This window comes from Protomyctophum parallelum, assembly GCF_964188405.1.
Source record: "Protomyctophum parallelum genome assembly, chromosome: 1".
NCBI lineage: Eukaryota > Metazoa > Chordata > Actinopteri > Myctophiformes > Myctophidae > Protomyctophum > Protomyctophum parallelum.
The window spans coordinates 38990565-39009426 of record NC_139697.1 but is presented as its reverse complement, the minus strand read 5'-3'; the positions used below and the strand labels follow the sequence as shown (position 1 = coordinate 39009426).

Sequence of the window (18862 nt, the reverse complement as noted above, 5' to 3'; positions counted from 1 at the left end):
TATGTTCTCTCATTTTAGTTCCAGTTAAAACTCTGGCTGCTGCATTTTGGACAAGTTGTAATCTGTCAGTTGTTTTCTTAGGCAGTCCTGAAAAAAGTGCATTGCAGTAATCAAGCCGAGAAAAAACAAAGGCGTGGATTAGCGTTTTTGCATCGTCCAAGGACACATAGGCTCTGATTCGTGCAATATTTCTAAGGTGAAAAAAGGCAATCTTGGTAACATGATTAATGTGTGAATTAAAATTCAATTCAGAATCAATAATAACCCCCAGGAATAGTCTCTGGATCATTTTTCAAGACTCTGTAGAACAATTTTAGGCTGGCTTTGTAAGATTAGGTTTTTAGCAAAGAGGCAGAAAGGTAGAGAGGGAGAGTCACCTATAATTGAAAACTTCCCATAGTTTTATTTGTTGTTGTCAGATTCAATAAAGACACTCATGAGGACGCTCATTAAGCTGTCTTTATAATTTAACTTTGCGCTGCAGCTCATTCTTGCAGCAGATCTTCTCATTATGTTACTGCAAAGTGGGCCACCCAGTCTCCAGGGGTAGGCAACCTCAGGCACGAGTGCCAACATTGGCACAGGGAGGTAAAGAAGTCCCCCTGGGTGACTCTGTGGAAAAAAATAAATCAGTCTGAAGTGAGTGGTGCTGTACTATGCTCACGCTGTAGTACTGTACTGTACAAGCCCTCCTCCCTGGCCTCTGTGTGTGAGTGTGTGAGTGTGTGCGTGTGTGCACATGCGGTAAATTAAATGGTGCATTTATATAGCACCTTTTTCCAAGGCGCTTTACGTAGATTGTGCATTACTGTACATTCACCCACTCGGCATTCACACACCGATGGCAGAGGAAACCATGCAAGGCACCAACCTGCACATTTTAGTGGAGGATATTAATGACACGATCGTTCACTTTATGGTACAAGCACCAAATTTGGTACACAAGTGCTTCAGAACCCACTCTCTCAGAAAAGTACGTTGTCCACTTGAAAAAACTAAATGGCCACCATTTTTCAAGATGGCCGCCAAATGAAAAGGGCCTTTTGTGGCGGTTCTGGACAACCGTGGGTCCGACCGACTCGAGACCGGGCACTGCACTCCCTGTGGGTGTGTGGAACGTGTGTGAAGTCGGTGGGGCGAACGGTTCTCGGGTTATGTGGATTACAGATGTACAGACACACACACAGACTTGAATATATGTCAATGGGCAATGCCCATTGGGTTTTTTTTTTAGATGATGGGTAAGAAGAGAGAGATGTGATGTCAGGTGGTGTGGGCTAAGAAGTGGTCAGGGCTATATGAGATGTACAGTAAGTGCAAAGAGAGATGGTGAGGGAGGGAGAAAATTATTTGTACCAATTGACCAGACAGACAGTAGTGTAACAGGTTAAGGTGAGTATAGAGATGGAAATGTTCTAGCAAGGGAAGCCAATGTATTGAGAATATGGGACATATTATGTATGTGTCAGGAGTTATTTGTGACAGAAGGCTACCAGTGAGAGGGAAGATGTATACGATGGTAGTGAGACCAGCCATGCTGTACGGTTGGAAACGGTGGCACTGATGAAAAGGAGGCACAGCTGGAGGTGGCAGAATTAAGGATGCTATGGTTCTCATTAGGAGTGAAAAGGAAGGACATTATCAGAAATGACTGAATTAGAGGATCAGCCCAGGTTAGAAGGTTTGGGGATAAAGCAAGAGAGGTGAGGTTGAGATGGTTTAGACATGTGAAAAGGAGGGATGAGGGTACATTGGGAGAAGGATGCTGAAGATGTAGCTGCCAGGTAAGAGGATGGCCAAAGACGAGGTTTAAGGATGCTGTGAGAGATGACATGAAGGTGGCAGGTCACAGAGGAAGATGCAGAAAACAAAACCAAATGGGGTCCATGTGTGGTCCAGCCCTATGGAATGTAAAATTGTGCTAATGAAAAGTATTTAAAATATATAGTTTTGATGCTCATCCTAGATCCTACTACTATAGGGGATGCAAAGCAATATGTCCGTTTATCCGTCCGACTTCTCCTACCAAATCACTCAGTTAGCACACATCTCTCTATGCACAAAAAATGATGCATGCCACAGAAATCCATCTGCACTACATTGCATCCATGTCATATTTACTGTACAAATATTGCTTTTGTATGACATACTGTTATTGCACAACATTTCACTGACGCAAATTACATTACAATTTCCACATTAACCGACCCCTCCCCTTTTCCCTGCACGTGCACACACACACACACACACACACACACACACACACACACACACACACACACACACACACACACACACGGTACTGTACAGTACACTAGTATGTTACAGTACAGTATGGTAAAGTACAGTACGGTACAGTAACGTGCGGTACGGCATGGTACAGTATGATACCATAAAGTATGGTACAGTACAGTATGATGCCGTACAGTACAGTACGGCACGGTACAGTACAGTACAGTACAGTACAGTACAGTACAGTACGGTACAGTATGGTACCATGCAGTACGGTACAGTACAGTACGGTACAGTATGGTACAATATGATACCATACAGTAAGGTACAGTATGGTACCATGCAGTATTGTACAGTACGGTACAGTATGGTACAGTACAGTACAGTACGGTACAGTATGGTACAGTATGATACCATACAGTAAGGTACAGTACGGTACAGTATGGTACAGTACGGTACAGTATGGTACCATGCAGTACGGTACAGTACGGTACAGTACGGTACAGTACTGTACTGTACTGTACTGTACTGTACTGTACTGTACTGTACTGTACTGTACTGTACTGTACTGTACAGTACAGTATGGTACAGTATGATGCCCTACAGTGCCGTACAGTATTATACAGTAGTATGGTATAGTACATCACAAAGGTATAGCCAAATATATGCTGAAATGCAAAACCAGTCTAATTTTGGTGGCCATCTTGAAATATCACCGCCATATTGGATTTTTGGATGGCTCGGTTTAAAAAGTTAAAGAGTTGACCAAAGGAATGTTCACGGCAAATGTCACGCTTGTATCACCAAGCGAACAACCGTTCCAATGATCTGCTAATTGCACAAATTCTGTGTGTGTGTGTACGTCTGTAATCCACATAACTCGAGAACCGTTCGCCCCACCGACTTCAAATTCGACACACACGTTCCACACACCCACAGGGAGTGCAGTGCCCGGTCTCGAGTCGGTCGGACCCACGGTTGTCCAGAACCGCCACAAATGGCCTTTTTCATTTGGCGGCCATCTTGAAAAATGGTGTCCATTTTGTTTTTTCAAGTGGACAACGTACTTTTCTGAGAGAGTAGGTTCCGAAGCACTCGTGTGCCAATTTTGGTGCTTGTACCATAAAGTGAACGATTCTCATGAAATATTGACTTAATATCCTCCACTATTTGGAGCAATTAGGGGTTCAGAGTCTTGCTCAAGGACACTTCAACACTAACTCTGGGGGATGTCCGGGTTTGAACTGGGAACCTTTGCGGTTGCCATCCGGCTGCTCTACCTCTGAGCCACTGCCACAATGTTCTGTGTGCGTGGGTGCGTGCATGCGTGCGACCCGTGCGTGCGTGCGTGGTTTCTACTCCTGTTGTGGCTGAGTTCTTTGTTGTCCTATAGTCCAATATTCTTTGTCTTGTCCCATGTTTTTCTATTTATTTATTTTTTCTTTCTGGCCCCGGGCCAGTCCGAATAATTGGATTGGAGCGCACCTATGAACCTACAGTATGAACCTATTAATGGTTTACAATAACGTCTACATATTTATTACATGTTCTTCTGCTCTCCCGTCCTTCTGCTAAATGAGAGCACAAGGTTCAAGGTTACCTTATTTGTCCCACAGGAAGGTTTGTCTTGGACATACCGACAAACATTCCCCCTTGTGTTTGATTGGTAACCCTGTAGCATCAGTAATCAGTATGATTGTGCAGCAGGTTGTGTTCTGAACTCAGGCCATGGGAGAGGTCAGTCAGTACGTTGCTAGTCTTCCTCAAATAGCATTTGCAGGAGGTACGCTACCTCAGTCCCTTCCCTTTCATTGCTGCGTTAGACCAGTCTATTTTATGTTCTGTTATTGTGCCTTAACTGTGATTAAATATCACAGAATGATATCATAACAGCAATACTTCTGTCCAACACCCTGAGTCACTCTGCACCAGAAGAATCGCTGTTGGATCCTAGTGCATCCAGAGTACACTAGACAATATGTACAGAATGAGTTTGGGTAATACAACAGTTATGGAGCGATAGTGTCCAGATTTCCAGGATCCAAGAATATGTTTTACAAATGTTTTTGCATTCAAACTCAGTCATTTTGGGTGTATGATCGTACCAAATTTTCAGAACACATGTTTTGTTTTTTTCCTTTGTTTTCTGGTCATGAATCACCGTGCAGGAGCCTGGATTGCTTGCTTAAAATAATTACTATACATATTTTCGGAATTCTCTACGGGAACGATGACTGGAGTTTCTGTGTGTGGAACCACAAAATGGCCACCACTCCTATGTATATACAGTAGTAGTCATACGACATATAGTTTGAATAGTTGCATCGCTCGTAGAGATTCATAAGTGGTTGATATACTTCTGCCTGAGTACACTCTTGATACTATTGATGCCTTCATCATCATCATCATCATCATCATCATCATCATCTCTCTAAAGTAAACCCATGCTTAACCTTTTATTGGTTTTAGTCCCGGGACTTCAACTATCCTATCTTACAAGTCAGAAGTGGTGCGGGAGTGGCGCCGTGCCCCAACTTTCCATGTTTGCAATTATCACACATCAGTAGCCACCAGGTCCATAATGCTCCCCAGCGTTGTACTGTGCCATTGACATTGCTCCCTGCAGTCCCTAACATTTCTACCTCTATAGACCGGTGCCTGGCTCTAGAGCACTACAGTCCCTAACATTTCTACCTCCTATAGACTGGTGCCCGGCTCTAGAGCACTACAGTCCCTAACATTTCTACCTCTATAGACTGGTGCCCGGCTCTAGAGCACTACAGTCCCTAACATTTCTACCTCCTATAGACTGGTGCCCGGCTCTAGAGCACTACAGTCCCTAACATTTCTACCTCTATAGACTGGTGCCCGGCTCTAGAGCACTACAGTCCCTAACATTTCTACCTCTATAGACCGGTGCCCGGCTCTAGAGCACTACAGTCCCTAACATTTCTACCTCTATAGACTGGTGCCCGGCTCTAGAGCACTACAGTCCCTAACATTTCTACCTCTATAGACCGGTGCCCGGCTCTAGAGCACTACAGTCCCTAACATTTCTACCTCTATAGACTGGTGCCCGGCTCTAGAGCACTACAGTCCCTAACATTTCTACCTCTATAGACTGGTGCCCGGCTCTAGAGCACTACAGTCCCTAACATTTCTACCTCTATAGACTGGTGCCCGGCTCTAGAGCACTACAGTCCCTAACATTTCTACCTCTATAGACCGGTGCCCGGCTCTAGAGCACTACAGTCCCTAACATTTCTACCTCTATAGACTGGTGCCCGGCTCTAGAGCACTACAGTCCCTAACATTTCTACCTCTATAGACCGGTGCCCGGCTCTAGAGCACTACAGTCCCTAACATTTCTACCTCTATAGACCGGTGCCCGGCTCTAGAGCACTACAGTCCCTAACATTTCTACCTCTATAGACCGGTGCCCGGCTCTAGAGCACTACAGTCCCTAACATTTCTACCTCATAGACCGGTAATGGAAGTTCCCGCCCGGGAAATGGCTTCGGGACCCGTCGTCCCGGAGGTTTTTCTTTTTTTCTTGTTGGCAATTACACAAAAGGAGTTTGCACACAGTGCGCGTTTTTCCCCTGATCTGTGAGTGGTTAAATATTCAATCTGAACCCAACCCTCCCATCATTTTTTGATTTGAAACATGTTTGATGATATTTATATGGAATTATGGATCACACTCGAGGGCTGCAACGGGAACGGGAGCCAGCGGGACTCAACGTAAATGTTGGCGGCGCGGGCGGTATTTAAATACATGCGGGCGGGCACAGGCGGGCAAGATAAAATCAGCGGGTCTCCGCGAATCCTGCATCCTCCCGCAATTAACCAGATACAGAGCTTATATGTGACCAGTGCCAGTAGTTTGATACACAAGGGGGCCATGGTCATTTTTCAGTTCTTTACATATTATGAAACTGCACACTGTAACCTTTCATATGATGCATTGCTCATTGAAATTGGGGGGGAAATGAAGAAGATATGACCATTTGAAACTTGTTGAACCAGAAATGTCAAATTGGAGAATTCCCCCTTCAAAGATAAACAGCAGTGATCTGTCACTTTAGGGGGCGCTGTTTTCCCTTCATTCCTCCATTAGCCAACCAGCAGTGTTGCCATGTCTGCTTATTATAATTAGTTGGCCATGTTTCTAAAGAAAAAGAATGCATAGGCCTACTGTACCAATAAGTCTTCACAATTAGAGAATGTTGTTATAATTGATAGTTTGCCTATTATCTCTCCTTTTTTAAATAGGCTACTGCATTTATTTGCCATTTTGTACTATGAAAAAAGGGCAAAAAACTGTGGCAGAAAATTAGGCTTATGTAAATGGTCCAGATGAGTACAAATAAGATAGCTATATTAGCCTGTTATTATTATTATTTGTCTGCAGAACCCCCATCTGAAAATAATGTATGCCAGGGACAAGATTGGTTTTGTTATATGCTTGTAGATCGGCTATTTTTGCTTATTTTGGGCTTGTTTTCATATACGGGTTGCTTGTTTCTCTCGCAGAACCTGGCAACACTGGCTACACTTTAACCAAATATGAATGTCTGCGGAGAACGTAGGCTATAATTTCCTCTGGACAAGCACTCTCTCCAACAGACATCTTCAGGCACGCTCCCAAAGCTGCTGCACCTGTCAATCATTAGTAACCTAATCACTCTGTGGGAAGTGTGTTTTTTACTGACGGAGCGAGGACTTTCCTTTCCCCGTGATGGACATTTTCGCTTCTAATGGCCTTTTTGCTCTTCCATGCATGTGCGTGTCACTCAGCAATAACGTGAAACACAAACAAAGTTGAGTAGGCTACAATTTGTTTTATAACCAGTAGGCCTACAGTATAACCACCACCAGCACGCAGCACCTCTCTCTCTCTCTCTCTCTCTCTCTCTCTCTCTCTCTCTCTCTCTCTCCCCAATATAATCAGTGTGTTGTGCACTGGCCGTGCTGGCTATTTTCACACCCAATCTGACTTTTCATAAAGTACAAAGCGAGATGATCACATTCTCAACATTCTCAGCGGAGAAGGGGACCCAGGCCCAGCACTGCTCAAAGGGTGAAAGACCATATAGCTAATCTATGTGAAAGACGTGAGGTTGTTTATTTATTTTTTCCGTGCTTCGACAGTCACATTAGTGCAAACTCCTTAAGTGTCACTTTTCCTGAATAGCGTAGTATAAAATTATTAATATTTTAATTTTAATTTAATTTTAAATAGCTATATATAGGCCTACGTGTCCATGATCAGAACAAATCTATTCTCCTCATGGCATTCAGACAGATGACAGTGGGATGATATTAATCTAAAAGACGGAATTAATCAATGCAGTTCTGATTAAAAAATAAATATTGGATATCTTTTTATACCTCTGCAAAGGTGTGAGTGAGCAATTGTTCAATAGAAAAGGCTTTATAATATAATTGCCAAGTGGCCTTGGTCCCGAACTTAAATAAATAAAAGACCAAGAGAGTTTGTGTCCAACATTACATTTTGTAGGTTAGGTTAGGGCAGCGCTACTCAACCATTGATATTACATTATGTAGGTTAGGTTAGGACAGCACTACTCAACCATTAACATTACATTATGTAGGTTAGGTTAGCACAGCACTACTCCACCATTAACATTACATTATGTAGGTTAGGTTAGGGCAGCACTACTCAACCATTGACATTACATTATGTAGGTTAGGTTAGGACAGCGCTACTCAACCATTGACATTACATTATGTAGGTTAGGTTAGGACAGCGCTACTCAACCATTAACATTACATTATGTAGGTTAGGTTAGGACAGCGCTACTCAACCATTGACATTACATTATGTAGGTTAGGTTAGGGCAGCGCTACTCAACCATTAACATTACATTATGTAGGTTAGGTTAGGGCAGCGCTACTCAACCATTAACATTACATTATGTAGGTTAGGTTAGGGCAGCGCTACTCAACCATTCATTACATGATGTAGGTTAGGTTAGGACAGCGCTACTCAACCATTAACATTACATTATGTAGGTTAGGTTAGGGCAGCGCTACTCAACCATTCATTACATGATGTAGGTTAGGTTAGGACAGCGCTACTGTTGCGGTTGCGGCAGTGCAGCTGCCATACCAGGCCGTGAAGCAGCCAGTCAGGATGCTCTCTGTGGTGACTCGATCTGTAGAAAGCTTTTAGGACTTTGGGGCCTATGCCAGCTTTCTTGAGTCTCCTCAGGGAGTAGAGGCGTGGTTGTGCTTTCTTCACCACCTGCTTTGTCCGTACTGCCAAGGTGAGATCCTCAGTGATGTTCACCCCAAGGAATTTGAACTCTCTTATCTGACCCTTTCCACTGCAGCATCCCCAATCTGGATGGGAGAGTGGTCTCTGGGAGGTCTCCTGTAGTCAGCTCTTTTGTTCAGCTCTTTTGTTTTGTCGATGTTGAGTCAGGCTGTTCTCCTGGCACTATTGCCAGGTTCTCCACTTCTCTCCTGTAGGCTGATTCATCATCGTCTGTGATCAAGCCTATGACTGTTAACCTGACGCTGCCAGATCCAAGAAGCTTGCTACACAAATTTGTTTCACAGCTTATTGGGATCTGGGATCGCAGAAGCAAATTCGATGACGGGGCTTAAGGTTGGGCGATATGCCAATTTTTTTCAACCGCCCATCGTCTGACCAAGAATCGGCGATTGACGATGTATTCGTGTCATAAAAGTAAAGTGAGAACAGCTCAGATCTACAAGCTCTTAAGCTGCCTGTTTTTGCAGCTCCGTTCGCTAGGCGTTGAGAGCTTGTAGATCAGTCTGTTTCTGCTGCGCAGCCAGGGTAACTTGCTCCCTTGCCTCCGCGCACCGGTCTGTCGGAGGCTCGAAGCGGAGCCCACAAGCTCCTGCGGCCGGGCTGATCCACAGGCTCTCAAGGCATTGCGTCCTGCCTGTTTTTGCAGTGCCGTTCGCTACGCGTTGAGAGCTTGTAGATCTGTCCATTTTTGCAGCGCTGGTGTCGGGGTTCGTTCACGTTGATGATCCCCGAGCCTATACAGTGGAGAAGTCTTGAGCACAGGCTCAGAGGGGCGCTAACTCTAAGCTAAGCGCTAAGCTAACGTTGCCCGAGCCTATACAGTATAGGCTCGGGGATCGTTAGCTTAGCTTAGCGTGTAGCTACTGTTTCAACACACTGAACTAACTTCATCTATACTAACACTACCAGCCTGTTTTTTATTTTTTTCCCCCGACTTCACGGGTGGCGCATTGGGATTGTGATGAGACACGAGACAGCAGTGTGCATTCTGTTGTGACTGTATATTATTAAACTGCATGGGTCTGGACTCCGGAGCTTAAACAACATGTAGGCTACAGCCTCCCTCGGCTCTTACGGCTGCCGTTAGTGCCGTTCCCCGATGCTGCTGACTGCTGAGTGCGGGGAGTCGGACTGTGGGAGCATACCATTATAACGGGAGGAGGGGATTTCCACCCGGCCGCTTGCTGGCCCAAATTGATTCACATGCTGCTCACACTTTACAGGTTAAATCGTCCCGAAAAATCGCCTAATAAAAATATTCGGCGATTGGATTCGTATATTCGCGATTGACGATGTATTCGTATCGTCACCCAACCCTAACGGGGCTGTTCCTTTTTTTCAAGATACTTGGTAGATGATTGGATGGGACCATCTGTCTATCACCGTGTGGGCGTGCAAACACAACCAATCATATTGACGTGTCTATATAGCTTCACATCCGGTTTCGCACATATCCCGCCCTTAGCTCACGCTGATTGGTACGGAACGGATTTGTGTCAGCTCAACTCCCTGAGAGATCCCAGATGAGTGCTGTGTTGGGGAACAATACCGCCCCCATCTGGCAGCGTCAGGTTATATGACTGTGGCGTCGTCTGCAAACTTGATCACTTAAGATGAACGTAGTCATGGGTGTACAGGAAGTAGAGAAGGGGGCCCTGGGGGGCTCCTGTGCTGAGGGTCAGAGGGACAGTGTGTGTGCGCGTGCAAAGCGGGTGCAAAGCGGGTCGTGCAAACGTGCGTGTTGCGCAAGAAGGGTCACATCTTAGCTATTGATGCTAATCGCCTTATGATTACTAATGCACCATCCCCCTCTCTCTCTCTCTCTCTCTCTCTCTCTCTCTCTCTCTCTCTCTCAACGATCTGATGTGTGAGAGACAGAGAGGCAGAGACAGTGCTTTGCTTGCTCCGTGGACCACTCAAAATGCATGTATCAAAAATACTATGATTTATCTTCGAACGGTTAAGGACGAGTATAACGGCATGAAAAATAGACTGCGCACCAGTGACATTATACACAACTTCTGCCAAGCAAATATTACACCATCTGATTGCTGCCCATGCAACCTGAGAGAGGGTGAACTACTGTAATCAATTGAATTAAACAGTGTTTCTGTCTGGCCCACTTAATCACAGCTGTCCCGATAAGACACAGTCACCGTTGTCTCATAGTCATCTGTGTGGGTGATCGGCAGAACGCCACTGGCCTTTTTTCCGCTCAAGCAAATTATATTGCACACAACAGAGAAATGAAAACGACAACATATAAGAATACACTGGAAATGTTGTTATACCTCCAGAATTCACCGTTGCACAAACAATACCCATAGCATGCATTTCTCTCTCTCTCTCTCTCTCTCTCTCTCTCTCTCTCTCTCTCTCTCTCTCAGTATAAAGCACTGCACACCAACGCTTTGAAAGAACCCAGCTAACTTTTAATGCATATAAAACGTGGCTAAAATAAAGGCTGTAACAATTTTTTATTTTAGATGAAAATACTGCTATGTTATTACATTTGTATTTAATATTTCAAGGAGAGTAGCTCCAACTATAATAACACCCTGTCTCTTTCTTTACTCCAATTCCAGCTATGAATATAAAACTGGCTCAGCTAGATTTCCCTGCATTTAAAAAATCTAATAAAAGGAAATTGGAAATTGGGGTAGTTGTACATTTTTCTAATATTAATTTTTTCCTGCGGGTGTCTCGTGGCTCAGTAAGTCAGTGCACCCATCATGCTAATGAGTACGAGGACCAAAGTTTGAATCCGACTGTCTGGTCTCATGTCTCTCCTCTTATCTCTCTCTCTTGGTTTTCTGTCTCTCCACACAAGCTGAGGTCCACCGGTGGGCCATAACGGTATTACAAGAGGGGCCCTCAATGATACTCAGATTTGAATGATACAATTTACAATTTACAATTTTACAATTTAGGCATTTAGCAGACGCTCTTAATCCAGAGCGACTTACATTTAGGCAAGAACAAAAGCATGGGAATACATCACATAAAAGCATTTATCATGAAACATGCGTAAGCTAAGAAGGTAACAGTGGAATATCTATATGATGAAACTATACATACACTATACATAATAAACTATACATATTCACTACTATGCTATACATATGTACTATGGCGTGCTATGACTATATACAATACAATTATAGTGCTGTCTACATAACATGCTATAAGTCTAAGTCAAATGCTATCTAAGCCAACAGAAATTCTATCTAAGGGGTTAGGGTAAGTGCTATGGGCCATGGTGGAGTCTGAAAAGGTGGGTTTTCAGGCTACGGCGGAAGATTGGGAGTGATGCTGCAGTTCTGACTGCGGAGCACTGCGACTGCATGGAGACAGTGCACTCCGTGTAGTCTGTGAGAGGGACGGTAAACAGACAGCAACACGTTAAATGTCTACTTCTACTAAAGAAATGTAAGCAGCGCTGGAGCCATAAGTCCATATCCATAAGTTCTGGGACATAACATTGTACTAAATACTGTTAAACATGACGGCCTCCTCCTAGCGGTTGTGTGCTAAGCTAAATTATCATCCATGCATCACAACCACGGGACCACAACACCGCTTTGACCAGGGTTGCCACATTCCATGACTGTGAGAGGGAAACAAGCCACCAGGTCAATGAAAATGTCAAAGTCAAATGTATTCATGAAGCACATTTAAAAACAATCAAAGGCAGTAGTAGACCAAAATGCTGAACCGCATACACACACTACATCAAAGTTAAAACACGAAAGGGCATCAAGTACAGTATGACAACTATATACAGTAGGACACATTTTACATGATTAGACCTGTACGTGCCCGTTGGCCACCGGCCGACTTGAGAAGAATGCAACAATGGAACGTAATAATACCCGTTGTCAACCCGTTTTAACTATCCGTCTGTGTCCCTTTTGTGCCCATACTGTATATGGAGATCTTTGTATCTGTTTGTCTGCCTGTGCCTGAAGAGTGCAAACTGACTGTGAAATTGGCTGAGGCAGAGACTGGAAATTGCACAGGTGAGGGGACTTGGGCTCATTAGGTCCACTAGCAGAGCCTGACCACAGGCCGGGCACAGCAGTCCCTGTGGGGGTGTGGAACGCGTGTGTCAAATTTGAAGAAATTGTGAGTCAACACACAGCTTGAAAGACCATCATTAACATAATCATGCTTTGAAAATGGACCACCCACCTACCTGACCATGCACTTAACGCTGCGGCCTGCCTTTTTAAGTGGTCAGATGGGTGGGCAGCGAACACTTTTGAGGTTGCGGGGACCACTGCTCTACACTGTATCCTATCTGAAAAACTGAAACACCCCCTAGGCCACATTTATTCTGTCCTTCGGGTTCTTCTCAAAGGAGTTATTCCTTCTGCCTTCAGTCTGTATATAGTTGCATCAGTATTATGATACTCAGATACAGCCTGTGGTTGCTTAAGGGAGGGAATTAACTTAGCTCCGTTGCAAAGTGTACATACACTGTACCATAGGGGTATATGTGATGCTACGATGGGTTTGAGAATTCTCTCAGAGTACAAAGACATCAATGGTGGGTGTTGTGCTCTGCTGAATGCTAATGCTATTGCTTCTGTGTCGGGCAGAAACCTCATATCTCCATATTTCAACTTTACACCTACTTAGCTCAATACCAGCTTGGTGACCCTTGTGGTTAGAGTGTTTTATGAATATTGAACCAATGAAAAGTATTAACAAGAGCTTGCGACTAGATAATAACTACATTGGATTGCATTGGAACAGAATTTCAGTTTTCTGTAAACATTAATACAAGGTTTTACCCGACATGTTTTCTCTATCTCCTGGGAGACTGATTCCAACTTACTGTACCTGCAGGCCAGGTTGTAGTGCTGCATTTTATTCTGCAGTTATTACTCTGAAACACAGTGCATCTGTGCTTGAATGAATAATAGTTGGACACTCACATACACCTTTCCATCATCTTTGTGGGTGTAGAAGATGAATTAACATGCACTTGGGGCTGGCTCGATCATCACCGCAGTTCCAGCTAAGAAATGCAAAATGGGAGCGTCTGTATACACACTGCACAGCTGGCATGACTGCAATAATACTTAACATAAGGCTGACCTTGATTTTCGTCTAAAATCTCAACCCATCTTTTCGGTTGTTGCTCGGAGAATGGTTCCATTAACTTCACCTCCCCAGTAGCTCCAACTTGGCGTAAACAAGGCTAAGAGTCAACCAAGACAAAGTGGTTTGACCTTTCTGACCAATAATGTCATTTTAGAACCCCAAAAGCTTTAAAGAGAAAGTACCATACATTCATAAAAAAGTGCTTTCAAATGAAAACAAGTTGACGTTTTCCTGGTGTAAGAAGAAAGTTCCTGGGGTCAACAAAATTGGTAGGGTTCATAACAATCCAATCGAGCCAGTCGATTGTGAGGTATATTGTTTGGGAACTGGTGGATGGACAGACCAAACATCGCCATCACCATCTTTATAGAGTGAAAACATAATGGTGCATTGCTGCCCGGCAATTTATTCCTTTGTAATATTGCTTTGGTCTGACGAGGCTATTCTTTTTTAGAAGGCCCAGGTCCTTCTTTGTGTGCAGAATGTTGCAGATATTCTCAGTCTGTAGTGTCCTTTTTTTCCCCTGCTGGGTCACAACAGCGCTGGGACCACAACCATCAATGTTTTTGCAGTGGTGTAAAGTAACTACAGTATGTACATTTGCTTAAGTACAATTTTGAGGTAGTTGTACTTGAGTAGAGTATTTACTATTTCCAATACCTTTACTTCTACTCCACTACATCTCAGATCCAAATATTGTACTTTTCCCTCCTATTGTACTTTGAAGATTTTGATTATTATAACAAAACATGCATTAACCACTTCAGCCCTATATGCATTTCGGCAATTTGAAAATAGCCAATCTACAAGTGAGCTTGTAGATCTACTATTTTCTAAAGATCGTAATACATTATAAAACAAGAAATTGGTACATTCTGCATAGTTAGTACTTTCTACTCTTTGTACATTTTGATGCCAATACATTTGCACTTTTACTATTTCTATATCGCAACATTGATACTTCTACTTAAGTAAAAAAACTTTTCATGTATCACCATCTGATACATCTGATAGGAGACGCAATGAATGACAAGGCACTGTGGGATATCTCTAGTCTAGCCTGGAATCCAGCCTGATTTGCTACGTTTGTCTTTTTTTCCACTTTTCGCTACTCAGTCTGACCAGGAGCAGCTCACAATTAATGTTCAATGGGAGTCACATGGTTTTAACGAGACAGCCTTGCTTGATGGGTGGAGGGGGCAGAACAGAGACACGCTCTGTCTCTGTTTAGACAGTTTTGGATATGGGCGACGGCAATGTAAAAATCACACCAGTGTGAACCAAGTGGTGCAACTCCCGTCTATTGGTTCTCTGTATCGTTCCAATTTGTATCATTCCAATTTCTTCTCTGTATCGTTCCAATTTCTTCTCTGTGTCGTTTGCGTCCAGCAGGTGGCAGCCATGTCACATACTTCTCTCGTTCCAATTTCACGCATGCGCACACCACTCGTGCTCACACAGGTACATCACAAACAAACAGGTACACGGACATTGCATGCTGGATGTAGAAGTGGTTGCACCACTTAAAAATAAATTAACTCCCTGCTCTCTCTCTCTCTCCCCCACACCCCCCTACCAGGAGAGCGGCTCCATCTACTTGCAGTTCACGTGCTCCACGGCGCTGCAGCTGGAGGTGATCTTCGAGGTGCTGGAGGAGTACGACTGGACGTCCTTCTCCGTGGTGACCACGCGCCACCACGGCTACGAGGACTTCCTGGCCATGGTGGAGGGCCTGACGGACGGCTCCTTCATCGGCTGGGAGAAGAAGAGCGTGGTGGTGCTCAACGTGAGCGACGACACCACCGGCACGCGCACCAAGCGGCTGCTCAAAGACAACGAGGCGCAGGTAGGCGTTTCTTTTAACCCATTCTGACCTGAGATCAGATTCTAAAAATGTCTATTACATCCTGACAGTTTCATTATTAACCCATTCTGACCTGAGGTCAGATTCTAAAAGTGTCTTTGATTTAAAAAAAATAGCAGACCTACAAGCTCGTATCGCGCCACTCGGTGGCGCGATATGAGCTTGTAGATCTGCTATTTTTCAATAGCTAAAGCATAACATGATGCTGACACCAAAATGGGTGCCCGTTCAGAATGGGTTCAAGGGACACTTCACCCCTTTTGCAACCTGATCTTATTTTAATGATGTTTGGGAGACAAGAAACACTTTCCTGGGGGGATTTTATGTGGGTAATATGTGTTTTTAGATATTTTAGTCTATAGGGTCCATGATGCCATGGACACTGGGCTCACTTCCTTCCTGGACTACAGTTCCCCTAATATAGTAAGGGCATTTTATCAGGTATTTGACCAATCTGGGAATTAAATCGTTACCAGAAATTTCTTCACCAATGTGTTTCTAAAGGTGTCTAATAACATGTACTAAAAGTTTGAAATTCAACTCCCGGGGGAAATTGAGTTATTGGCATAATATGTGGCCATACCCATAACCTCCTATATAAAGAAAAAAAGTCAAAATTTCATCATTCTTTCAGTAGCATGATTGTGACATATGAAACTAGGGGGTTTTCATGATTCTGAATCCATTCCAAGCATTAGTTTTGCACAAAAAACACTCCTTGGGAGGAAAACGGACAAAGCCGTCATCACAAACGTGATGAGGTCAGCACATTTGGATATGGCCTAATTTAGCCCAAGGAGTGTTTTTTGTGCAAAACGAATGCTTGGAATGGATTCAGAATCATGAAAAACCCCTAGTTTCATATGTCACATGCTATTTAAAGAATTATGACATTTTGACTTTTTGGCCTTATATCGGATGTTATGGGTATGGTCACATATTATGCTAATAACTCAATTTCCCACAGGAGTTGAATTTCAAACTTTTAGTACATGTTATTAGACACATTTAAAAACACATTGGTGAAGAAATTTCTTGGTAACGATGTAGTTCCCAGATTTTCATAGATTTCTCTTACTAATACTTTGGCGCACTGCTCCTCCTTGTGGCTAGGGGGAGGGGCTGTCTTACTGAGACAACATGTAGTCCAGGAAATAAGTGAGCCCAGTGTCCATGACATCATGGACACTTGGAAATAAAAAAAATATCTAAACACTTATTACCCACATAAAAACCCGCGGAAAGTGTTTCTTGTCTCTCAAACATCATTAATACGATTTGGTTGCAAAAGTGTCCCTTTTAAATAAAACATTCATATGTCTTCACTGTTGCCGGGGGAAATCGCTTGCCTCCATCTATTTGCTTTTTGTGTTGTTTTTCCCCCCCGTAAATGAACGCCCTACTTGATCATACTACAGTGTCACAAAAGCATCAAAAGCAGCAGATACACATGCTCGAAACGTTGATCAAAAGAAACACGTGTGAATTTGAATCCTGAAAAGTAAAGTATGATTGAGTACAACGTACCAATGTTGCCATCGCCACCGCTGTCTACCTATTGGTAGGCTACGCTTTCAGCCCACACTGGGCTTCTGTGTGTCTAAACAGAAGTACTGGAATTTGGCGCAAGTAGTACATACGTTGAGCTTTACACAGTGGCGTGCACAGATAGACACTAGGGGGTGCTAGAGCACCCCTTGCCCTTTTCCCTCTGGACAAATGTGCCCTTTTGGGGGGGGGGGGAAATAAAACAATTTTTGTACAGTGTACAGTACAGTAAATGGACCATGGTGACATTGATCCAAAAACATCTTCTGAAAGAATATATATTCAAAGATTTGTGCCGCATTTTTGACGATTTTTCCAAAATAGCAGACCTACAAGCTCGTAGCGCGCCACTCGGTGGCGCGCTATGAGCTTGTAGATCTGCTATTTTTCAATAGCTAAAGTATAGCATAATGCTTAGTTAAAACACCAAAAGGGGTTCCCATCCAGAATGGGCTAAGGCAACCGGCCCGGTTCCACGCGCTGCACAAGGTGCCCTTTTTTCACTTGAGCACCTGCCCCTCTAAATGTCTGTGCACGCCACTGGCTTTACAGATCTGTTTACATTATCTGTGCATGAAAGTGTTGTGATAGGTCGAAAAAGATAATAATGATGGAAGTCCCGCCCTATAGACACACTTTGCATTAGGACCTTGTTGCCTCACACAATTTCCAAATAATTGTGTCGTACAGCCTGGAGCATGGAAACTCTGACAATTATCAAGAGATAAAGTGAACGTTTCCTCCCTGCCTCCCCGTCCTAATATAAATACAAAATAATAGCTGCTTTTCAGAAAATTTCCATTCTGAAATTAAACGTTTAAAATGTATTTTGGCAAACGGAACTGACAAACAGATCTGACAGCTTCCGCTGTGTAGTTCCAGACTCTATATATAGCATTGGGATATTGTGGAATAGTTGTCTGGCTATGCGAGACTGACCAAGCTTTTATCCTCAGACTTTCAGTCTGGTCTCCTATAGCTATAGCTTGAAAAGCAGATTGAAAGAGAGAGAGAGAGAGCAGAATTGTGCAGGTTTATTATTCATACACTGTTCAACAGTAGATCTGTTATTTTCATTTGAAATAAGAGATATCAGGTTTCTGCCCGACAGCAACAATATACTGTATGGATTAAAACCTTGACAAATGGATTACTATGCAGTGCACTCCGAGGCCAACAATGTTAGTGAAAAGGGCTTCACACAAGGTTTTACATGAAAAGGCAAAGTGGGCGAAATGTCGAGGTCAGCACAGATGTCCCTATCCACTTTATTCAAGACTCTTCAAGACACTGCTTTCAAAAATAAATAATTAAATATATAAGCTACTGTCAAAATGACTAACTACGTTTCTGAACATTCTTTAAAAAAATTATGTATTCAAATGCTGAGTGGTAGGCCTGGTTCAACTCTGAGAGTGTATACATGACCCTGATTTATTAATATGTATTAGCCCTCAGGTTTTAACTGTGGAGGGAGCCTTCAGACAACATTATTGCGTACCCCACCGTAAAATGAGGGTCACCTTAGCCTCGGTCCCAGGCTTACTTATCTGCGAAAAGAAAAGCCTGGTCACTACCTAAGGCTGAGAAGCTATTGGCGGTTGTATCCTCCGGAATATCCGTCAGATGTATTTCCCCCGGATACGATATTTTCCAGACCAATCACAACACTTTTTTCATTCGCGGAGAATGTAAACTGATTTGTAAAGCATCGACGTCATTTCCTTCGGCGATACTTCCGCTAAAATCCCGCACTTCCGTTGATAGTCTTTTCAGTCGCGGTCTTGCCCAGGGTGGGGTCACCT

At 43.5% G+C, this 18862-nt stretch overlaps 1 protein-coding gene across 1 annotated transcript in view; it reads left to right on the top strand.

Moving 5' to 3' along the window:
* Positions 1 to 18862, top strand: part of LOC310869860 (glutamate receptor ionotropic, NMDA 2D-like) — a gene marked incomplete at its 5' end in the record, with an annotated part of 215730 nt that overhangs the window by 31317 nt on the left and 165551 nt on the right. Inside the window, 1 exon segment of the mRNA XM_083780822.1 lies at positions 15225 to 15491. Within this exon segment, the coding sequence (XP_083636948.1) occupies positions 15225 to 15491 (267 nt within the window).